General features: G+C 40.1%; 1 protein-coding gene across 3 annotated transcripts in view; it reads left to right on the plus strand.

Moving 5' to 3' along the window:
* Positions 1-2,761: 2,761 nt before the first annotated feature.
* csnk1a1 (casein kinase 1, alpha 1) overlaps positions 2,762-25,351 on the plus strand; it is a 35,944-nt gene continuing 13,354 nt past the window's right edge. The window contains exons 1-5 of one of the 3 annotated variants that reach the window (XM_066716522.1): positions 2,762-3,518; positions 3,849-3,955; positions 16,660-16,786; positions 17,784-17,882; positions 21,448-21,531. In XM_066716522.1, coding sequence (XP_066572619.1) covers positions 3,396-3,518; positions 3,849-3,955; positions 16,660-16,786; positions 17,784-17,882; positions 21,448-21,531 — 540 coding nt within the window. In that variant the 5' untranslated portion in view covers positions 2,762-3,395. The remainder of the gene's footprint in view (positions 3,519-3,848; positions 3,956-16,659; positions 16,787-17,783; positions 17,883-21,447; positions 21,532-25,351) is intronic. The other 2 variants (XM_066716521.1, XM_066716523.1) reach the window with 2 other exon arrangements.

Raw genomic sequence — 25,351 nt, forward strand, 5'->3', positions numbered from 1 at the left:
ACAACTGTAAATTGTTGTGGGTAGGACATCTGCTAATAAATTAACAAACAAATAAATAATACATCCATCAATAATGGCTTCATCCAGTATAGGGTTGCAGTGCGAATAACACAGTGGACACAGGTCGGAAGGCAGAGTACATTATATAATAATAATAATAATAATAATAATAATAATAATAATAATAATAATAATAATAATAATAGGTCAGTTCAGTTTCCTGCAATACCATTCTATTCTAAAGGGGATGGTTCTGTGTCTGGATTTCATCGCCTGCGTCTCTGTTCTGTAAGAGAGGGTCTTGTCCAAATTTAGCCATCTATCCCAGGAAGGCCAAGTCCCACATCCGGCTAGGTCTGTCTGCAGGAGTTTCCTTAAAATCTCAAAGGGAAGGAAGAAATCGGAGCGCCTGGCTGCTGTTTTTCAAGTATTCATCAATGCAACGGCTGTTTATCGTAAATCTCTAGCAGTTGGGAAATGAGCTGTTGGTATAGCGTGACTGGATAGGAATGCTGCTGAGCTAGTAGGGATGCATTGAAATATTTCCCTGACAAAAAAAAAAAAAAACTCCCTTACTTTAGGCACAGCTTGCCCTTCTAGCTTAATTTACTATCAGCTCATCTCGCCGATGACAGGCTGTGCTGTAAGAGATGAGGCCTATCAGTCAGCTCTTTATCTTCTGCACTGCTGCTTTGAATATGGTCACATGCTGTCATTGTACGCTGGCCATGTAATGTGATCAATGGCTCTCTTCAAGCCAGTAACAACTCAAACAGACTGGCTGTGTCCAAGTACTGTTTGTTTTTTGTTTTTATATGGCAGAAATGTGTCATCCTTATTTTGAACCTTGTCCCATTTTTCTATTTTTAAAGAATATGGAAATATATTTCAAATATAATTTAGTCTGTAATCTGTGTACATACAGCAAGGTTAAATTCTACTATATATGTTACATATAAAATACATGTATGGGTTACAGAGTAAAATATATTTTAAATATATTTGAAATATTCAAAAAAGTGCCATATTTTGACATATGAAGAATATCAGGATCACACATGTCTGCCATGTATTAAAAATATGTATCTAAATGTGTTTCAAAAATAGAACAGCAATTATACATTATAGATATATAAGTAAGTTGTATATTATTATGTTGTTAAACTCCTTAGAACTATATACACAACTGTATACTACATGTATAGGTTATGATCTAGCATCTTTCTGTTTACAAATTGTTTCAACAATCACTGGCAGCGATCGGCACACAAAATCACGTTATGGCAGGGCATGATTGAGCTATTTCAAAAAATGAGATTTCTTGTATGTAAAAGTATGCACAAAGCACAGCCACTGACACGTTTCATATAGTTTTTCTCACTTGCTGTTTGAGTGTGGAGCTTGGATAAATGCATGGTGTAATCTATTTTGATCACCGTGTAATAGCAATAAGTCGTTTGTAGCCACACAGTCCCAACAGCATTATACAATTTAAAATGGATCCTGACACAAATGAATAGTCTATAGGGCGCTTCAGTAGGTGGCGCTAATGATCCACGCCACTCACAATTGGAGAGACAGAAAAGCTCAAAGCGCCATTTTAACTATTTGGGCTGATTTGTTACACAGTGGTCTCCCTAGTGACACTTTGTAGCATCACATAGCGACGGGTTGCATGTTAATTGCAGAGAAGTAGGGGGTATAAGGTGCTCATTATGTACTTAGGGACTTTGTGAGAAAACAATAATAATTGTCAGGTGACGCCCAAATTAAAAGTGGTATTTTCTGCCAGACAAAGAATGCGGGGCTGTTTTAAAGTGTTTCTCCTTTTTAACAGAACTGACACTGAAAAAAATAATATTAAAAGTTCTAGACTGATAGGGAAAAACGTGCAGATTTTTTCCTAAACCAAATTACTAAAGCAACTAGGTAAACAAATATTCCAATATAAATCAATATATGACCTCGTTTATGATTATGTAGTACATTCCCAGTTTGAACGAATTCAATAAAAATAAAAATAAAACAATTATCCCAATATTGTGTTTCAGCAGTATAACCATCCCTCATAAGGTAACTATACTAGGCTGAAGTTCACTTTCATTAGCGCTGGGAAACTCTGGGGAGAAACTTTGTTAACCACATAGACATGCCATGATGCAAGTGACTGAAAAAGTGACTGAGGATGAGTTAGTACATTTAAATAAAAGCCCCAGCTGACCTACTGGGAGTGCATTGGAGATTTAAGGTGAAGATGAGCGCTGTGAAAGAAAAGACTAGATCTAAACTAGTAATGTGGCGTTATTTACATAAACAACCCGCTTTGGAATCGAAAATAAACACACAAACAAAAAACATCATATTAACTTTACAACAATATTTATATTTGACCACAATAAAACAATTGTTGACATTTGCACTATAGATGGTAATACAATCTGACAATCTTCTGTTGCCATTCATAAACAAAATAACAAAATACAGCGTCCGATCCACAATAAAGTACTGCTGTAAGCTATGAGAGGGTATTTAAAAAAAAACACACACACACATAATAATAAAGGGGAATGGAAAATGGCAACATGACATGAATTACTCGTAGTAATAATAAAATAATACGCCATTCAATAGGCCCAGGCCACAGCTAGCCGGTCATGTGACGCAGAGGCACGCTTCCGCAGGGCCGTGACGTCACCGCCCCGCCCTCCGAAGCTGCCGTGCCCACAATGCCCCGCGCAGCGCTGCGTGTGAGAAGAAGCCGCTCCGCCTGAGACGGACAGAGGCACGACAAGATGGCGGATGAGTGATCCGCGCTTGGGAAAGAAAGCAGCGACTCCGAGAGATTCCCAGCCCACGGACGGGATAGAGGACACGGATACCGGCTAAAAGGCCCCACCGTTAATAACCGATTCTGATGATCACCGGCTACCCCTCAGGCTGAGACGGTCCACTCGGAGGAATCGTTGGCATCGTTTTTTTTTTTTTTTTTTTTTTTTTTTTTTTTTGTTTGTTTCCCCCCCCCCAACTACTGTCCTCTGCCGCTACCAAAAAAAAAAAAAAAAAAAGAAAAGACTGGACAGGGACCTCGGTGTTTCTCTAACTGAAAGAGATACGGGGGGAAGCGAGGGACAACTTGGCTTTAATTGAGCCCCACCAGCCGTCCATGCTTTAAAGTGAAGCCCCTCTCGTTTCGACGCTCCCAACGAAACGCTTTTTTCCGTTTGTTTGTTTTCGTTGAAAAAACGAGCCCGACACCCAGCTCCGCGACGTGCTTGCCGACGGCGTCACCGGGGCCCTTTATGGTCTTTTAACGAAGAGGTGGAAAAGGGCGGCGGATCGTTTCCCAGCACATCCTCTGTTTTTCCCGACCCTGCGGCGCTTGCGATCCGGGGGACATGGCCAGCAGTAGCGGCTCCAAAGCCGAGTTTATAGTCGGTGGGAAATACAAGCTCGTCCGGAAAATCGGATCCGGTTCTTTCGGGGACATTTACCTGGCGATCAATATCACAAATGGGGAGGTAAAGAAACATTCATAGAACATAGCGTAGTGCTAGTCTAACTTCTGTGGTGTGAAAATGGGTAACATTTTATGTAACCTTTGTATAGCCCTGTAGTAGGTAAGTAGGCAGTATGAATAAACAAATCACTTTGGAAACGTATTTCAAAACTTATTCAGATGTAGTTTTAGTAGTAGTAGTATGGTCTTAAGTCTTGATTTTATTTATATACATGCATATATAATGTGTGTGTGTGTGTGTGTATATATATATATATATATATATATAAAATGTAATAACACACACACATAACAAGGTACCTAATACCAATAATTCAACCTTGTGTTTCAGGAAGTAGCTGTGAAATTGGAGTCCCAGAAAGCCAGACACCCCCAGCTCTTATATGAAAGCAAATTGTACAAAATCTTGCAGGGAGGCGTTGGGATCCCACACATTAGGTAAGAAATGTTAAAAACGCACATATGCTTTGGCGAGAGTATATTTGTAAAGTCACCGTCTCCGTTTGATGTTCTCCAGTTAGAAGTGTGTCATCAGTTATATTAATAATGGTATTTGGGTGAAACGACTGGTTATCATTTGTAATGCATTTTAGCCAACATAAGTTTGAAGGACACAATGTTCCGGGATAGTTGTTACGTTATCAATCACTGTTGGCTTTTACATGGCTGCCTACCTGTAGAGAGAAAATACTTTTTAGATGTAATAAGTGTGGCTCTCTGAACACTGTAGGCTGGAATAGTACATACATTTAAAATCCCCACTTATGATGCTCGGTCGATTGTGTCCCGATAGTTTTAAATCAGACATTTTCATGTCTGTCCTGCGTTTTTTTTTTCCCAAAACGGAACTGCTGTGGGGAATCTCTCGGTGCGAGTTGGAAATGGCCGCTCCTCTTTTGTTGTGTTTGTTCCAACATGTCTTCCTGCTCGGTTAGAAAATGGCGGCTGGATGCGAGTGAAAACAACTTGAACAGGGCCTCTGGGTATTGTTCTCTTAGGCGACGTGAGCTTTAGCATGACTATTTCAAATAAATAGAAACCAATATTATGCATCAATCCAAGGTGTAGTTCTTGAAATCGCCCCCATTTTGTTGCTAAATGTCTATGGTAACCAGCCATTTTATGGTGTACATTGGATTGCCAACTGTCACCACTGGCTGCAAAGAATTGTACATGAGGAGAATGTACTTCCATTAGGAAATGCTTTGTATATAGGAGTGGATGCGTAAAAGAAACACCCCTTATGGTACTGCAATGTAAAGACCAGAGATCCTAAATACTGACCAGAAATCATGTGTCACAAGTTTTACCAGAATTGGTTTTGTAAGAACATTGGTTGGTAATATAGTTTATTCTAGACAGTCAGCTAGGTGACCATACATCCCTTTGGCTTAAACCATGTGTTTGTTTTAATCCTGTAGTGTAACCCTCTAAAGCCTTTTTACAATGTACATCTCCATGTTAACTCTGAATTGCTTCATATATATCTGTGTGTGTGTGTTTAAGTGTTAACCATTGAGATTAAGAGGCTCCAGGAAACATTGCTGTACTATTCATAACATTGAGGTGTAGTGTGAGGGAATTTGTGAGTATTAACATATGATGTTAGTAACTTAACCTAGCATTTCACATCTTGCATCACAATCATTTGGAGTCACAAGGCCTATATTTACAATGGATTATCCAATTATGGTTAGGATTGATTTGAAAAGTTTTCATGTCAATTTTATTTGTCATGGTGCTGTATAGATGGGGGGGAAAAAGGTCCAAAGAAGACTGAAGCCTGTAATGGACTTTCCCTAAATAGTACCACAAATGCATTTTCATACCCTGAGCAGCTCTGTAGTTGTGGTTTCAGGTTGCACATTCAGATGTTCCTCTTAAGTGCATCTGCTGGGGTCTGCAAGCCTTTCATTGAAAAGAGTTCTGGAGGCCTCCATATTGAGCGAAACCTGGTTAGAGGACTAGAACTCCAGGCAATAGTTCCGGTAATCCACACTGGAATGTTTATGACAGTTTATACCCTGTTTAAGCCGGCCTGTCTGAGCAAATGAGAGCCAGTGCCTTCATTAAGGCCTGCTGTATAGAGCGAGAGATTAGATCCCTGGAGCTCCCTGTTATCCATCTGGTTCAGATCGCCCCCCCTCACCCCCATACACAGAGCAATGTTGCTAGTCTGTAATAACCCATTTTAGATAATACCACCAGTTAATGGACAGCAGTCTTGATTAATGTTCTTTAAATACTTTGAGTGCATTGAGTTTGGTTCAGTTGCTCTGTGCGTCTCTATTTAAAGATCTGCAATATAAGGGGGCCCACTCATTCATGTTTGCATATTGTATCTGGCAATTAGACAAAGCCATTTTGGCTTTGGCTATTTGCTGCTTGTGCCCTGGCTGGTGCATGTAGATCATTTGAAATGCTCATAGAAAAATACAGCAGATTTAGTTTCCAGCACATTTTTGAAGGATGTTTGCCTTCAGTGTAATGCTTAAATGTGTTGTCTTGAGTTTCTTATTGCTGAATGTCTAGGTGCATTTGACCCCCCCCCCCCCCCCCACAGTCTGTGTGGTTTTTCTTTGTTGACTCTCTCAGACACTACAGCTGTTTGTGGTGAGATTGTTAAATGACAAAAATTCTCACCCTAAGATGTAATGGATCACCTTTTGGTTTCTGATACTCGGGGACTAAAATAGAAATGTCCTACTGCCCAAAAAGAGACTATGGCTTTATCGAAGGAGGTTTTTTTTTTATTTGAAGATGCCGGGTACAAGACAAAGAAAACACTGGGACAGAGATTGGATAATTGTTATGGTGTAAATGTAGGGTCAGCTTCTCTATGGTAGTTTAGTTTTTCTCAACACTAGTAAGCAGAAAGTGAAGTCCACACTATAGAGGGAAGTAAAACCTATGTTCACTCTCGCATCAGTTCTTGAAATTTTCTACTACCTCCTATGTGGCACCACACTAGGGTTGAAATTTGTCACATCGGTGGCGACATAGACTGTTTGAGTTTCTCTCATGAAAAGGTTTTTTTCCCCACACCATGGAAAGCCATTTTAATGTGATGATTGAGCAGGAAGAGGGTCAAGGGTATAGAAGGGAGTATAAAGTGAGCCGTCGGCCTTTGAGCCCACTTTATGATCTACATGTTTATAAAAGGAGCCTTTGGTTGATCTCGCAGACATGTTTCTTTGTCATGACTCGGTGTAGGTGTTGCTGAGGTTCAAGGAGCATGTGGTTTTCATGGTTGTCACCTAATTCTATAAGAAGACCATCCACTCTAACCCCCTCCTTTTCTCAGCTTTCCTCAGCTTGCTGTGAAGAAGGCCAGTGTAGTGCTTCTCTCCTTAGCCAAGACCAAACCTTCATCAAGACATACTTAACACATTGGTATCTAAACCTCTATTTTAAATAGTCTTTGGATCGAAGTCGACTGACTTGTTAAATAGTCCTAGTAATTTTGCTTGAAAGTTTACCAGGGATTTTTAAATGGATTTAATAAAATAGTCCCTTGCAGAAGTCTGGCAAACATGCCTGGTGGATGCTAATGGTAAAGAATTCTTACTTCTCACTTTTTTGGAGCATTGGTGTTAGTTTCAATTATTTGTTTTTGAGCATATGCCTTTATCTTGGGCCACTTAGTTTACACAAGAAGCATTTTAAAGCATTCAAAAAGTGCAATAGTAATAATCAATACAAAATACAATTTAAGCATTATAAAAATGCTGTACTACAAGCCATACAAAAACTAAGCATACATTCTATTTGTTGCTTTAATGCTTGGAACGGTCGGTCGGTCGATCAGCTTTCTAGTAGGGTGTTAACTTCTGCCTGCTGATAAGGAAGTCTGGCATTTCCCTATCATGCTGTGGATGGTGGGGGAGGGGGTAGTGAGTATCTTCCAAGTTTACTAGACCTTCCATACTTGAATGCTTTTGAGACTACTCTTCTGTCCCCCTGGCATTGTTAGGTCAGTATGCATGTTTTTTGTTTTGTATTCCTTTACTTTTTCTCTCCATGCAGCATTTGATCAGTTAAGTAGGAGTTGCAGGCAGTTCAAACAGTGCTCCAGCGAGGCCATGTGAAACCAGGTGTGTTAATCCAAAGAGCAAATAACCTCTTGATTTCTGGTTCAGTTTGAAGGTAGTGTAACCAGGAGACGCTATAGTGCAGCATTGTAGTGAAAGGGAGAACGAGGGAGGACAAAGGCTGGACTGAATGAAGCTTTTGCAAAATACTTGGACAAACAATGGATTTTATGACTTGTGCTGGCAGAAGGAATGGAAACTGTACCATGGTCTAGATGCGTTGCCATAGCACACTGATACAGATGAGCATGAAGGAACATTTAAAGTTGTGCTTCTGACTTCCGTTGTGCGTTAAGCTACATCTGTCATGGCTGGCTGCTCATTAGCTGTAATTTGGGAGATCTGTATACCTGACTTAAAAATAGAAATGAGCAGGCAGTTTTCCATAAAGGGCGGTGGGCTGTGGATTTCATGTCCATGGATCCCTAACAATTCATCTTGTTTTATTAACGTCAAGACCTTGCTTCTGTGAGGGATGATATTAACAATTAAGCCTCATATTTGTAGGTCCAGCATTCTGAAAAAGACAGTGTATTGTTCAAATTTAATAGTGAACATAATTTCATTTTTTACATTTAAGTAAAAAAAAGAGCTCTGCTCTTTAGGAGCTCAACATTGTTTCAGTTTTTTTGATCATTTTGTGACAGTGTAGGCCAGTGGGTATATAAACCACATAGCAACTTGTAACACTTTTGAAAAACTGATGACTGCAGTTTCACCCTCACTGCAATGCTACATTTTAATTAGGATTTCTCTCCTTTTCATAAACCTGTTGTATTGTTGTCAGCAATATCAATGCTCAATGTCAAGCAAAGAGTAGATATTTTAAAAAATAATCCATAACCTGTGTCAGTGATTCAACATTTTAAAAGGGTAGACTGTAATCAGTCCAATACTTTGTTTGGCTGAACACTTCAGTATTTCTTTCAAGTAAATCAAATTCCCTGTTTAACCTTGTATTTAAACGTTTATTATTGGTAACTTCAAGTCCTCTATCTCAACTACAGAATATTTTTTTTTACAAAATGTTCTTGTTTTCATAAGTGTGGCATCCAGACTGGAAGACTCTTAAAAGGAGCCAAGAGGGAGTTGGGGGTGTATTTTATCCATAGAAGCCCCTGCAAATTTTAAAATTTCACTTAATTCATTCTGCCATTCTGTGTAGATGGAAAAGAGCATAGCATTATTCCCCTGGCTTCTCTGTACGAATACAAATTTCACTTTACCTTACTTTGTCTAACCATTGCAGTTATTTTATCTTTATGAGAAATATAACTGATCACCAGACGGCTTTTGTGAATGCAATTAAGGATGACAATTTTGGAATAGCTCCAGTCAAATTGTGCAGTCTTAATTAAGGTCGGAGTAAGGCTGGGAATGGTTTTGGAGATTTGCAAGGGAAAGTTTCAGCCATTATAGACTTATCTGCTGTAGCGATTGATTAAAGTATGAAAGATGCAGTGTCTGGAGCCAGATGAATATTGGTATACCGGGTTCAATATTACATTGGCACTACCTATCACACAGTTTGACTGCCCTTTAATTGGAAATCTGAGCAAACTATTGGCTCCTCCAAACTAACAGCTTTGCACTGTTTAGGTGACCTCATAATTGACAGGGTCTACCATTTACATCCGCTTTTGTTTGATTCAAAAACATAAACTTTCAGGTTATTAAGGGCCATACTTAATCTCTTTATTTTATAGAGTGCCTTTTGTGTGTTGTGCTTCATCTGAGCAGCAGCAGTAGCTCAGCCTCCCACGAAGTCCCATGTCTTTAGAACAGCCATAAATAATGAGGTAGGATGCAGGATTAATAATATGCAGAATGCCAGTGGTAAGACAAACGTGTTCAGTGTTGCCTTGCTGTCCTCCCTCTCTTGAAAAACCTGCTCTAATTTGAGAACACAGAACATGAAGTCAGAGGGCCAGGCTTACCACACATAGTTATACAACTTGGACAAAGCCTGTTTCTTGGCAGGTTAGTTTTGTATTGAGCTTTGTAGTGCATCCTGTTTGCTGCCAAAGAAAACAATGAAGTGCTTTATATAATGGGAATTGCTAGCTTCACTGGGATGGGCATTTTCACAGCTTGCTTTCTTGAACTGTGCTGGACATCATACTATCATGTATGTACCAATAGCATTTGGTGGTGGTTCCTGTACAAGTTACTTCCTGCAATGATGAGAGATTCAACATGTACTGATCTCGGTTGTCACGACACACTGACCTGGTGTGTCATCTGGGTGTGAAGTGAAATGGGATAGTCTATATGTTTTATTTATCCCCCTCACACCTATTGTCTTGTGTGCATTAGAAACTGTTTGGGGCAGCTTGCAAGCACAATCCTGTCTAGCTAGCACCACTGAGAACCGTATGAAATGGTCAGGTGCTCTGCAAACCACTAAAGCTGAATTGGTATTGCAGGCCCTGGAATCTGGGCCAGCACTGATGTAACAACCTGCCTCTTGCGAAAGACTTGATCCTGCTTTAACTCCTGCCGACAGTGTATTCTGTGGTCTTAGCGGAGGAAGAGAGAAGCCTGACTTTTGGTCATTTTATTACCTCAACAGGGTTGCTGGGGTCAGGTGGACGGGTCTGTTCAACATTCATAGCATGTAGCGTGGTCCTGGCAGCAGGCTGCTCCAGTGTCCAGAGAAGTTGCCGATTCCTGCAGGGCACGCAGCCGGTTCGTTACTGTTTAGGAGCTCCATAGGCCGCATTTGTTTTGGCAGCATTAAATACTGGATGTATTAGTGGTGCTGCTGAGCCTGCCTAATCCTCTGCACTGTGGGGGGGGGGGGGGACTTTGCCCTTCGCTGTCACAGGGAGATGAGGTAATCGCAACAAACAGTGGTTTTAGGAAGATAAGGACACTGGGGGAAATGTTCATGTTGGACTCACTCCCTTCCATGGGATACATGTTTACATTAAAAAATGTAAGGTACTGATACAAGCCTACATTTGGCTTCTTAATGTATTGCGTAACACCCAAAATAAATCTATACGTCTGTGCTGGACATAAATATTTTAACATGTTTTGTGAAATTAAAGTATTTGAATGATTTTCTGATGGTATTCTTTGACAGTGTTCATGGATACCCCCAGCATTGTTTATTTTTAAGATGAGAATAGTTTGAATCTATATTTTTCCTGTATTTGTTTATTCGGCCTGTGGGTGTAATTATCTAGGCCCTCATTCTAAGATGGCCCTGTCATGTGGACGCATCAGATGATGACTCAAGTTCATGGTGGAACAGTTTACCGAAAAGATGACTGCAGCTCTTGTTTCCTGTGAGCATGCAGGTGAACTTGTGATGCATCAGATTCTTTCAGGTGTAATTTTTCTAGTCGCCTTCCTTGTTATGACAAAAAAAAAAAAAAGCATGGGGCTTTTTCAAAAGTATGATTAATTCTTGAATCCCTGTAACTGATGTTGACTTGATTGCTACAAATTGGGTACGCCTAAACAAAACATTTTTAATTACCATTAAGTGTGAAAAGGTCAGTATCTTAGTTATTAGATTTGCTATGTTGAATTGTATTTTAAGATCAAACAATCAGGTATATATGTACACTTGTGATATTGTACCAAGATTGATTTGGACATAAAATAATTCTACATTTCGTTTACGAGAAGTGCCTGTTGTGCTTTTTATAAAAATCTATCCTCACCTGTACAAAAATGTGAATGCAATTATATTCGGGATCACATCTTTATTTAAACATTAATCCTGCTATTAGAAGGTGTCCCTCATGGAGCAAAGCTTGCTTGAGCATTTGAATGGGTTGAGGAAGCACAAGAAAAGGTGTTTAACCTGCCAAACACGCTACCACTCCCTTTGTGTTCACACCTAGATCTATTGAGACCAGCTGCTCATTTTCCATTATTCAGAAGGAGGATTTTTTAATTTTTTTATAGGCACGTATAGCATTTAAACTAATTGTAAAATATTTAATTTAGTCTTTGCTTTAATTCTTCCACAGCCTGATTAGATTTCAGTGTTTGTTTTTCCCTCATTCTGGGTGAGAAGGTATAGTAGTAGTATAGTAGAGTTTAATAATATCCTACAGAGCTTCACTACATGGTTTTCTCTTGTGTAACTAGTGGGTAAAAACACCTTGGTGATAAACAACCTGTGTATTGGGATTAACTTTGTAGATCCTTGCTCTTTGTAGTATGTCTGTTTGAAGTATATTTACATATTTGGTTTTGTTGCATTCACCACCTTCTCTCCAGCCAGCCAAGTATCTTTTGAATTGGCTCCTGTGTATGGGGTGCGTCTATCACTGACGGCCTGGCTGATGTGATGTTCTCCTGCAGTGAGGGTTTTCCAAGGGAGCGGTTATTCAACCAAGCTCATAAATACTTTCATAATGGGGGGGTGCAGCTCGTCGCTCAGGCTGGCTGGCTCTCTGCGACCATTGTTTGAGACATGGCCACCCATTTGTCAGTCTTCCAGTGGCAGCAGGAGTAAGTTCTTCCAACATGGCAGCAGAGCCTTAAGAAGAAAAAATAGAAATGAAAAGAAGCGCAGAGTTGTTGGAGGATGAAAGGGTGCCCTCTGCTTCGGTAACAAACTGGCAAGGCATTCTGGCACTCTTCAAATTGGCACCTGAGCTTTGGTTTTCAATGTGTGGTTTTGGACATGCTGTTTTGTCCTCCATTTTCTAAGGCAGTGGCAGCATTTTGCTTTGTGGATTCTTTTTACTATGGTACTTCTGTTTTTACATGGTTTTCATTGAATGAGACTTTCAATTGCTAAGTAGCCAGAATCCATTTATTGTAAGTGGGTTGAGTCATCAGAGCAAGGTGAGTTTGCCTGAATTAGTCATTTTGGTGCTGACTGTGTAGGAACTGATACTCTGATCTCATCAAAGTAGCACTTGATTTAAAAAAATATATGTGGATTAGTGTCAGGGCAAAACAAGTGAATTTCCACCCTCCTACATTCCTCAAAGATGCTAATCTGGTTCCTGTTTGCTCTGGTTTCTGGTTGCAGCTCCATTGAAGTTTAGACGGATGAGTTATAGCAGAACTTAAAAAAGTAGTACCACCCCCACTTCTTCCTAAGCAATACCTGCTACTCTTCTAGTCACCTTTGTTTTATTTATGAATATAATGTTGGGTCTCTGTTTGGAAAGTGCATCTTGTTAATTGCTATGCCAAGCAATAGAGAAATGAGCCACAAGAGTGCCATATATTATTGGAAATGTTAGGTTTCCAGCGTTGGAATGCAGGAATAGCCACTGCTATGACAGCGCAGCTCTCTGCTGTTTGTCCCCGAAGCAGTAGCTTTGGTGGTGGGAAAGGGCAGCCTGTAAGCTTGGAAGCCTGTTTGCAGTTCAAAGTCCAACACGTTATCTGCAGTCTGTTGTGATTGCAACTTCAGCCCAGCAACTGTACTGTAACCCTTTACTCATCAGTTATGTAAACAGGAGAGTAGTCTCATTTTATCTCATGCCTTGCAGGTAGAGCTCCAAATGGAAAGGGTAGGCCTTTGTATGGTTCAGTCTTCAGCAGCACTTGTTGCTTGCCAGCTGCTGGTATGATGTGACCTCTCAGTATGAATTTCATTGTTGTGAGTCCTCTGTAATGGCAGGGGTCTGCAAAACAAAACCACCTTGTTAAAGATGAGTGAACTCTTCATAGCTGAACATGGTCTAAGGCTAGTGTTAGGAGTCCAAGTCACAGCTTAGCATTACCTGTGATAAGTGATATAATGTCTGTTGCATAGCAGTAATCTTTCAGGACTGAATGAGCTGCAAACTGTTGTAAAAAAATATTGCTGAAACTAGGGCTGTGCGATATGACGATGTATATCTTATGACGATAGAAAAATGTCTATAGTTTCATATTATGCTCTATCGTTTATATCGTTGTCGCAAAAGCCTCTCTTTACGGCAATATTTTTTGTTGTTAGGACGCTTTGCATTCTTCCCAGTTCTTCCACACGTGTCGGATGCGGCAAGAAATGTGCATCAGAAACAGACGTACATGGAGGAGAGTTAACTGACACAGAATAACCAACATAACCAAGAGAGACTTTAATGCGCAAGCGCAGACGTTTCACCCTACTCTCGTCGCCGGGCTAAACTCGCACTGCAGGCACCCCCGACATACGCCATCACACCCCCATTAATTTAGACGGATATAATTTGTATAAAATTAAAGAATAATAAAGTTTGTTTGCATTTTAATGAATTGGAAAGCAATGCAAACAAATGCAGAAAGTTGCATTAGATGGTGAAGTGGTACAACAGTTATAATAATAATAATAATAACTATTTAGTATTAACACGTGCTGTGGTAAATACCTGAATCTATAGCATTTTACAGCGCATGTTGCGTGATTACTATTACTTGTGTTATTGTTGCTATGTGACAGTATATCATGTGTGTATGTGTATATATATATATATATATGTGTATGTATGTGTGTGTATATGTATATATGTGTGTGTGTGTGTATATATATATATATATATATATATATACACACATACATATATATCTATATATATATACACACATACATATATATCTATATATATATCTATATATATATATATATATATATATATATATATATCTATATATATATATATATATATATATAATCCCATAACAACGTAACGCATGTAATCATTTGTGCTGAAATGTGTTGCATTCTGCGTACATTTACCATGACAGCCTGCATGTAGTATTTGTTAGTTTTGCATATTTAATGATTAACAAAATACTTGTAGTTTTAATGTCTTTGGTTTTATTTTGTAGCTTGATTGGATAAAAACAAGAAATATCGAGATACAGATCGTGTATCATTCAAACTTGTAAAAATATCGAGATATTTTAAAGTCATATCGCCCAGCCCTAGCTGAAACCAAAGGTATTGTTCTAAAGTCATAGATCTGTCTGTGCAAACTTACTTAAGAAGTTGACCAAATTGAAATGTAAGCCTAAGTAAATCTATTATGTAAGGAGTCTTGGTTTATTTTACCATGCGCCCGAGACATTCATGCAATGAGTCAGACTTAAGTCCTGGAAGAAAGGCAGTTAAGATGTGTAGTTGATCATTCAAAATCCCGCTCACTGTCCTGCTTCTCTTGAACGTCAAACTATAAAAGGGTGTAAAATCATATACCCCTGCTGTTGCTCTTTCCATCTCTGTGCTTAGAAACAAGGAGCAAATCATGAAGGATGGCTTTTCATTCTCCTGATAATTATTGCATTCCTCCCTGGTCTTGGCATTGTAACCAACATGGAAACTTTACTTTCATTATAAACAAATGGCTACAGTTAAACAGCTGCAATGTACTATTAAGAACACATTTAAAATGTTTCTTTCACTTGAGTTTAACTCCAAATCAAGTCTTTTCTAATTTCACATTGTGTGGGGTCTCCTTAATGAAATTGGAAGCTTCTCAGAAATGTCTTCATGCTGAGCGCACTGATTTTCTGAAAGCTCACAGTGTGTCCTCTGCTAGGGGAGCTTGTTTATGCAATAATGTGAAACAGGCTTGTTTTTCTCTTAACTGAGCATAATGTTCATTTGTGCTGTTGCAAGCTTGCCTGTGAAAGTAATGGTGACAGTAGTCCTGGCTAAATGTGTTCCTTCCGTATAATGTTTCTAGGAAAACAGGGTCATGTGGCGTACGCAGGCTGCTGCTGCTGTGCTGTAAATTCAGTTAATAATCTTAACTTAAAATTTGTTGAAGTGGAACCCAAAAGCTACTGCAAATCTGTTTAATGCAGGGGAGCTGATGAACACCTGCAGTGACTGGGCTCAATGTGAACGTGGTCCTTGTTCCTGGCCATTGTTCTAGAATAGGAGAGGTTTACCCCTGGTTCTTGCCAGTGATTGCATAGTGACTCAGGAAGTACTCCTGGCATCTCACTGGCCGCACCCCCCCTTCCCTGTCTGTGAAATGTGATTGGACAGGGGCGGGAGCACTCCCATTTCTGGGCTGTGAATGTGCTGTGAAGTGCTGAGTAAGACCCCAAGGTGACTGCTCCCTCCTCAGAGTTAATATTTCCCAGGCATGTTTCTCTAGCATCAGCACTAATCTCAATAGAGGAATAGGTGAAGTTTATCTGGCACATATAGAATGATCTCATGACAAACTTTTCGTGTGAATTAGCTGAGTGGGTCTTTTTCCAGGGAGCTGTTGTAGAAATTTACTGCAGTCCTGATGGACTTGGTGACCCCTGTGCTCCAGCCTGTTACCTTATTGTTAGGAAAGGGTCTGTGTATTTGATGTTTTGAATTTGTTTAAACATTTTATACTATATTTTGTCCTGATGCATGATTTAAGCAGATTGTAATTGAGTTACTGTAAGCATTTTATTTTTTATACTCCTTTTAAGTATTTTAATATTGCATGTAGCACGTAATATAGTTGTCCGGTTTCAAAGAATATTCAAATGTGACTTTTATTCAGCAGTGCCAATAAATTGCCTTTGAGTTAGCTCCTTGGGTAATTAAGTCAGCTCTGGGAATCTTCTCATCCATGAAAAAGTGTTAAACTTTGTCACAGGTCGTGACTCCACTTTGACACCACTTTCTGATGTAGGTAACCGTTAGCTCAGAGCCTGCCAGCAATTTAACTGTCTGCTTGGCGATTCGGTAACATGACAGCATTGAGGCAGTTTGAATAGCTGTGTGTTTAAGGAACCCACTGAAGGTATACTTATATTGGTTTACATTAATCTAAGGTTTGTGCTCTTTTACTGCTTCCTGTCAATAAGTTGCTGCCCCCCCCACCCCGAGGCAGTGTATTGTACCATCACTGCCTTCTCTTTATGGCATTGGAGAGAGGCTGTATTTCATTACACTACAACATCCATTACTGAATGATTTGCTGATCAATGAAAATTATTAATATCTTTAAAGCTGGCAGATTTAACTTCCCCCAAAACCCAACTTGTTTTCCTTCTTAAAGAGAAGTTTGCCCCACAGGTTTAGCCCCATGTGAAGTGCCCTGCTGTGCTTGTGACTCTTAGGCAGTGTGACGGAGCCCTGGTGATTGATGCATGTGTATCGTTTTGCAGGTGGTATGGCCAAGAGAAGGATTACAATGTCCTAGTGATGGATCTCCTGGGACCCAGTCTGGAGGACCTCTTTAACTTCTGTTCACGCAGGTTTACAATGAAAACCGTACTAATGTTAGCAGACCAGGTAAGCTGCTTTTTCTGGAGGGGGTGGGCTTGAGGAGGGTGGCTGGGAAGGTGGTCACTTGATTTTTGCAACCTGTCCACTGCCACAGGAATTGTTAAACCTTTAGTTACTCCATATCCTTGCACAGCTCCTGCTGCTTGTGCCTCTGCTGTGTTTTAGAGAGCTGAGATGCCCCCCCCCCCCCCCCTGTTAAAGGAACGGCTGCACTATACATTAAGTGGATATTTTTAAATGACTTTTCGCCAGTTTATATAATTGCATTCATTCCATTGGCCTCTGACACGTTGACCTTTCCAAACTCAACACCAACGATCATAAATGTTCTGTTTATAAGACTTAATGAATAAATGGTTAAACACTTCAACATGCACAGCTACACTAACTTCACAGAACTGCAAAGTCTCAATATTTGCCAGTTTAATCCTTAAATCATAAATCAGAACGGTTGGTACGGAGGCTCAAAACATCTGTCCTTGAGCCAGCTGTCATTAGAGAAATTACTTGGAGGGGGTGGGAAATAAATGTTATTGATATAGGAGTCAACTGGGTTTGCAGAAATTAAGCTCCTGTGTGTTGGAGGCCTACTCTAGTGCCCTCCAGATTAATTGGTACAGTGTACAGATGAGTAGCGGCATAGCACAGCAGTAATGCCTCTTGCGGGCTTGCTCTGGTTAAAGTGTATGGCCCTTAATGTAAAATTCAAAACTAGGATTTCATGATAGATATGGTATGGCATTCACTTTTAAACCATGAGCTGCCAGTGGCTATTGCATGTCGTTAATGTCAGAAAGAATGCTTATGTCAGCAGGGCTGGTGAGACTCCTCCAGCACAATGAACGGCCCACACTGGTACAGCAAGCTGACCATGTAGCTTTGCTGACAGGTGGGTCATTATTGGGCAGCGGTAGCCTCAAAGTCCTGCTCTTGAGTCTTTGCAGTCCTTTGCGTTTGCCGTGAGGGACAATGAGGAGAATGCCTTTTTACCTTTTCTTTGCAGATGATCAGCAGAATCGAATATGTGCACACAAAGAATTTCATCCACCGAGATATCAAGCCAGACAACTTTTTAATGGGTATTGGGCGTCACTGTAATAAGGTAAGCTTTTACAAATGGATATATGCAGGGGCTGCTGGGAGTCAAAGTAAGACCTGTTTGGCAGGTTTCTGAGGTAGGCCAGGAGAAGTTATGCAGTAATGGAGTATGTCTACTCGTAGAATACTGCAGGGTAGGACAGCACAAGATTCCGCATCCCCAGAAAGAGCTATATCTGCGTGCCCTCATGAGCTTTATTAAATCCCCATTTCCTCAGCACTGCTTAGTAGGAGGTCATTATGCCAAGGCACAGTCCTCAGTTTGCAGCATCTAATTTGTTTAAATACAGGCTTTATCTTAGTGGCAAAATAGGTAACAAGCTACTGATTACTTTCCTGTTTTCCGGTTACGTTATCAGTTTTCTGTTTATTATATAGGCCAGGATTTAGTTTTACTTGTTAACTGAATTTAATTGTAGCTTGTAGGATCATAGCCATACCCTACATATTAAGTGTTGATTTAAAGGCTGTTGGGGTATATCCACAATAATTCTACATCCATTCTAGTTTTGAGGCCTTTTTCAGTATGTCCTTAACATTATTTGTGGGTTGTATTGCTTGGGCATCGTCCTCCCAGATACTTTTATATGATTTTGTATCTTTTATTTTATACTCGAGGCAGATTTTTAGATCATGAAAAGAATTTTAATTGCAATGTTCCTCGCATGTCTGGTTATCCAAGAAAAGTGAAGCAGTTGTGGATATACCCCAGGCAGGTTAACGCCAGCCCTGACCCCAGAACACTGAACCCTTTTTGCATACCTCTTTTACAATATCCCTAAATTCAGTAATTTGGCTGGATCTTTCTTCCTCAGTACTACCCATATTGTCAAAGGAAGTCTAAAACCTGGTTGAATCTGAGAGAGCTCCATCTTATAGATACCCTTGATCTGTATTATGTGACCTTTGTGGTGATGTGGGGTGTGCACATTTAAACTTCGAGATTAATTTGTCTTTTGAAGTCTTTAAGACTGCTTTTGCGGTAATAACAAAGGCTTCTGCATGCCTCTACTTGTAATCATACCTGATTTTATAATTTTTTTCTGCAGAAAATCATTTGAGGTCTTTTGTGTGATTTATTTTATATATACTGTATCTAAAGTTGCCTGATTATTATTTTTATGTTTTTAAATACTTTTATTTTGAGCCCTTGCAGACAGGCAACATTTGGCAAAGTTAAAGCATGATGCATATTTTAACATGAAACCACCAGTGCCAGGAAAGAATTAGCTGCTGGTGTTCATTCTTACCCTTTTAGAGAAGGACTATCCAAGAAAACCAATTCAGTAATTGTTACTGTACCATCGAAGCCTGTATTACCATTTTTGGCAGTGCTGTCTCAAACTAGTGTTTATCATTGTGTGTCTGTGTGAATGCCAGCCTCAAGCTTTTTTTTTTTTTTTTTTTTTAATATATATAAAAATGATTATTTTTGTAATGAACTTGTCTGCTGAACATGCCATTCCCCAACCAAGATCCCTTCACAAAACAAATATTCAGTCCTTTGGATGTACAGCTGTGTTCTCCGTTGCCCTGAAGTCAAGAGGTTGAAGCAACGTGTACACAAGGAGAAATCAGGACTCAGTTTGAAGACTGGATTTTCAGCAGTTATTGCGAAACCCACTCTTTCTCTCTTCTGGTGTCCATTCAACAGCCTCTCGTCTTCACTTTATTCCACCCTTCCTATTGTCCTCCATGTATAGCTCTTAAACTTGCTTCCTTTTGACTGGGGTACTGATTCCACCCACCCCCCCCTCCCCAGTGCTTTCTACAAGGCTTTTCCACTGTAACTGGAAATCTACTGATCTCCAGCCAAGCAGCTACAGCTAAAGGAATGAATATATAGATAGATATAGATATCTATGTGCAGAAGAAAAAACTTCATTCAAATTTAAGTGCCTGGTATTTGCAATTTAAATCTAAATACCAGAACATTGAAGTGAATGAATGACCAACTGAAATGAAATATAGCCTTAACGCCACCACCCACCCCCACTGCAGCCAGTCATCAAAAACAGAAGGAAATGATTCCCTTTCAAATGAGGGAAACCTCTGACTGTCCAATGCTTACACAAAGGAAGGGGCGCAGTGTAGAACAGGCCTAACCCTGCCCCTGGCTTGAGCTCAGACTGTGCTGCGCTGCAGGTCTGTGGCATTTGGTTTCCATGACAGATGAGGTATCCTGGCTCTTGACTCTCCTCCCCCCACTCAGTAAGTGCTGCTAGCACAGCCATTTACTTTAACAGTCTGACCTTGGATAGGCACTACAGACATATTGCTGTACAGGAGTTGCTCACTACTGGGGTAACTTCCATCTTTCCTCCCCTTCACACTTTCAATTCAGTGTGATCCAGATAACTGAAAAAATAAAGGTGATCTTCCACACTCAACCCCTTCCAAACGCACTTTAAAACACCCCCTACTTAACCAGCTTCATTTTCCACGCTGTGCTGTAGACGGTCTTCAGCCTAGCATCCTCTCAGGCTGAAAGCTTCTATTTGTTTCTGTGCTGCTTTCTAGAAACCTCCTAAGCAGATATCACTGCCAGGGTTATCGCTACCATGATAATCCCAAAAGCTGTCCTATTATACATTTTTATTTTTAAGATGTGCTAAAATCTGGTGCCTAAATTCACTGACAGAATAATTCATGCTACTACTTGTATTGCATGCCCCCCCCCCACCCACCCCCTTTCTCCTTTTGCTCTCTAGAGCTTCTTGCATGTTGATCAGCCTGATGGTCCTTACAAATGGTGCCAAAAAAGCCTTCTGCCCTCTTCCTTACTGAAGGTGTCACACCTTTTCAGTGCTATTGTAAACAAAAGAAAAAGGCATCATTCCATGCATTGCTTTTAAGGCAAGATTACCAGGGGAGTTAAAGGGGGTTGGGTGGGGTGTGGTGAGGGTGGCTTCACTTGTTTAAAACGCTTCTCATGCCTAATGTAAGTTGAGAGTGCCCATTGTAAGGAATGGACTGAAAAATGGCCATCTTAACCCTAGCTGTGCCCATCAGCCAGCTGCAGCCAATGCTCCCCTAGAGCCCTGGCTGCTTTTCTACCTGATTGAATTACTATGTTGTACTCGTCTCCAAGAGAGCTTCTGTATCATATGGCACTTCTAGTGTTAAGGGCTGAGTTAATTCAAAAAGCCTCTGCAAAGTCAAAAAAGAGAAACAGGCTTAGAAGTGTTTTCTGTAACCAAGAAGTATAGGGATTTGGAGGCTGGGGTGGGGTTGTAACTGCTACTATATTTTGCCAGGATGGCTTTTAAACCAAAAATGGCTGACTATTCCGCGTAGCTTGCAGAATGATGTCCTGAGCCTGCACCGTAATGTTGCGGTGGCAGATCTCGACTGAGGCTAGGACCGCTCCCTCATAAAGGGGTCCAGCAGTCTGCAGAGCTCTCCCTGGTATTAGTTAGTGCTTCATACAGGAAGAAGGATGGCTTTGGGCTTTTTCCTCCTCCTCTGCTCCGTTCTTTTTCTGAGCCTTGGTGTTGCCTGTCTGCGCTGGCCTTGTGGGGTTGTCAGCAATACTGTTTGATGCACTGCACCCTCTATTGTTTGTTTAGTGTTTAGAATCTCCAGTGGGGAAGAGGAAAAGAAGCTTGGCTGTTAGTTCTTCTCAGGACCCATCTTTCTCAGGATTAAACCAGGTCTGAAACCACTACCGTCTCCTATTGCTCCCCCAAATTACTGATCTTTTTGGATTTGTTCTATTCATTTTAATTTGATCAATAAACGTTAAGATGTACAATTGTTGGCATTTAATCCAGACACACATGCTAAACAGATGTAGAGATTAACACCTAATCTAGATTGCAGATTGTCTTTAGCTGGATGAAGGACATGGTGAGCGGTGGTAAAAGGGAGGTGTCGGGGGGGGGGGGTTGCTGGATGTTTCTCTTGTGCAGCGCAAAGTTTTGTACAGTCTGCAAATGGCTGACTGAAGAATTGAAACCCTATGTGAAATAAGTAGTTTGTACATCTGCAGCTCATCAGTGTAACAGTTCTGTTGCCTGGCTTGGGGGTTCTGAAGACGTCGGTGTCCAGCTTGAACAAGACATTGATGCTATGGGGTTCATCAGTGTGGTATGAAGTGGAGCATTTACAAGGGCCTCAGTGCCACTGTGTGACGTGGATATGAATAAGGAGGAGTTTTGTTGGCCAAAATGTTATTTATATATAGCTGTACTCTGTTTAGCGCCGATCCATTTTAGCATTGTTTCCCTGGAGAGAGTCGCAAAGAATCCATGATGCAAGTCAAAAGATGAGTCGGAACAGTCACTGCTTGTTGAAAGCCACTAGCTTTGTTTATACTTGCTCAGCCATTGAGAAGTACTTTACTCTTGTTTAGCCAATAATTGCTTTCCTCCCTCCTTCCATGCAATTTTTCACTATTTGTGTATGATCGCCATATACAGCAGGTGCTTGAGTCTGGAATGTAGAGGCCAGGAAATGATAAATCAGCACTTCATTTTCCAAAGCTTGCTTGCTATTTGGTTGGCTCACTATTTTTTTTTTTTAGCCATTTTTCATTTTAAACACTCACTGTCACTAATGTTTAAATTTTAAATGTTTAAATCTCCCTCCCTTAATGGCTCTCAGGGGGAAGAAATAACCCTGTCAGGAATGCATCTCCATTAAATCATTGTTACAATGACTCAGTTTTTGTCTGATTTTAGCTTTCGCTGCATTGCATCCTAAGCACCATATATGGTATAGTTATACATAACTGACTAGCTATCAATGAATATATAGAGCTATAGTGATCTATAATATGATGGGTTGATGTTTTTTTTTTGGCCAATAGAAGACAAGTCTTCATATCCACTCGTCACACAGTTGCATAGAATGTACTGGAATGAATACATTGCATTCAAGACACCCTGGACTTCGCCCAACCCAGAAAACAAGCATGTTTCAGAAGTGTCTCTAATGCGATAGATAATATTCAAGCCGTCCCAGAAGTATTATAAAGATGTTGAGTATGAACTTCTGCCTTGCCTGGGCTTAATTGGTTAAGAGAGCTTTTGATTCAAACATACAAACTGTCATCAAGGGTCTAAAATCAAAACATTGAGGAAATGTAGTGTGTAGGAGATTTAATAAACTATCTATATCAGCTGACAAAATCAAGATCTGCAGAGTTCATCAAGGAAATGCAACACTTAGAAATGTTCAAGACTTTGCACTTGGAAGAAAAAGGAATCAAGATTGTTTGCTTGAATGATCTTAGATTTGCTTATGAGTCATGTTTTCAAGAACACCTGAAGACCTACGACTTCAAATTCAAGAACTTCCGTATGCAAGTAAGAAAACTGGACTTAAATAGATTTGATTATATCGAAAGTCATGTTCCACGGCTTTCTTCAAACAAAATTAGATTCAAAGATGCTTGAAGTCAAAAGTGATCTCCACTGTTGACAATAAATCAACACGCATGGAAGTCTTATGGAAGAAATCAAAGCAAAGTTTAATGCAGTACATTTGAAAGAAACTCTAGAATATTGAATAGCAATTTTCATTTTCCTGAATAGTATTTGATCAGTGCATGGTACCCTAGTTATTGCTCCAAAACCAGGTCGCTAAATGCAAAAATGTATACTTGGAGAAACAAATGGATACAAGATCAAAGAAATGACATAACTAAAAGTTAAAATAGCTATGGGTTGAACACATTGCTAGAGGAACACACTAAAGATGGACAAGAAAAGCTGTAAAATGCATCACAAGTGATTTTAACTTTTCCATGTCTATTTTTTAAATCTGATTTGCTGGTGTTACCTGGAAACGAGTTGCTGGACATCAAAACAAGCAGAAACATCTGTGGGAGGCCTTCACCCAGCAGTTGATCAATTTTTAAGGATCTATAAGTGTATAGGTAGATGCAGTGACCTTGCATGGTTGAGGCCTGAGTGAAAAGACTGTGTGTGTGTATAGGTACATATGTATTTATATTTCTGTAAATAGTTTAAATTCAAATGTATATGTATAGTGTTTATATAGTGTGTATGTGTAGATGTCTATGTATGTATAAATGTGTGTGTGTGTGAGCATCTCATCAGTCTATCTCAATCCAGTGCTGGATGAAGGCCTCCCCAAGATGTTTCCACTTGTTTCTATAGCTTCCCTTTTCCATGTAATCCTGGCAAAGTTTTTCATCTTCCCTTCTATGTGGTCTATATTTGTATACAGTTCCATCCGTATCTACTTCAAAGATGGAAAAAGGAATTTATTGAATGGGTCCCAAGAGACTAAAAAAGACCTAGAAGATGACCACATAAAGATGAGAAGATTAAATGCTAAACTTTGCAGGCGTGACATGGAACAGACTATAGATTGATGCAAGTGGCTGAATCTTGGGGAGGCATTCATTCAGCAGTGCATCTGATATAGGCTGATCTATACACACTGTAATATATATTTCTTAAGACACCCTTACCCAGAGCAACATAGTTTTAACATTTTCAAAGCTATAGATGTGTAAATGCACAATTAGATGAGAGAAGAGGCGCTTTCCTTTCAAGTTATGTCAGCCCCTGAGAAGGCTGAGTAATCTTGGTAAAGACAACCTGTTAATGCTGCAGCAAAATTGTGGGTAACCTTGCTATTGCTAGATACTTGGAGATGGTAATGGATTAATGGTTGATGGATTGTTTTTTTTCTTTTTTTGTAAACCTGTTAAACAGTAGTTTGTTCAGGTACCTTTGGCGATATCAGCCTTTCTATGTTCAGCTTTCTGTTGAGGTTGGTGTGGTAGAGGGTAATTTTGACAACTGGGGGCCCAGCACTCCTGAGTGTGTGTGTGTGAAAGACTAGTAACTGTGATGAGGGGGTGCTGCTCCCTCGGTGAACGGCACACACTGTGTAGCTGGTTCAAACCAGCTGCTGAGAGGCTCGGCTAAGAGAGGTAGTGTGCAGCCCAGCTGACGTCAGGCCCGTCCTCTGCATCTGGCTCCAGGCCAGGTGCACTGAGGGTTTGAAGAGACGCACCAGGGTGTGTTGATGTGCCCAAAAGCAAGGAATCGGCCTGGAAATAGGGTGTGGTCAGGTCTTACGTGTGTTGTAGATTAGCAAACGCTAGCAGGCTGCTGTCTGAACTGATCTGCCAGTTTTAACATCGCTTTGAAAAATCCTGCACTGTTGAAATACTAGCTTGCGGTTTCATTTTTCTTTTAGCCTTATTCAGTTCTGGTTTTTGCAAATATTATTTAAAACCCCAACTTAAATACTATGGGTTTTCCGTTCTTGGAAAGCAACAGGGTTAGATTTGCTAGTTAGTATGAGTTATGGAGGCAAAAACAGTTAATGGCTACAGTCGTTTTAATCGGTCAACATTTTAAATTTTGTAAGGCTGTTGTTATGTTGCTCCATATGTTTGACTACCCAATTCTCAGTGGCACCATGTGCATGCTAGACTTTTGAAACCAAATTCTGTTTTGGTATTTTTAACACCCATTATTACATGGTTTT

Source organism: Amia ocellicauda, chromosome 11 (assembly GCF_036373705.1).
Source record: "Amia ocellicauda isolate fAmiCal2 chromosome 11, fAmiCal2.hap1, whole genome shotgun sequence".
NCBI lineage: Eukaryota > Metazoa > Chordata > Actinopteri > Amiiformes > Amiidae > Amia > Amia ocellicauda.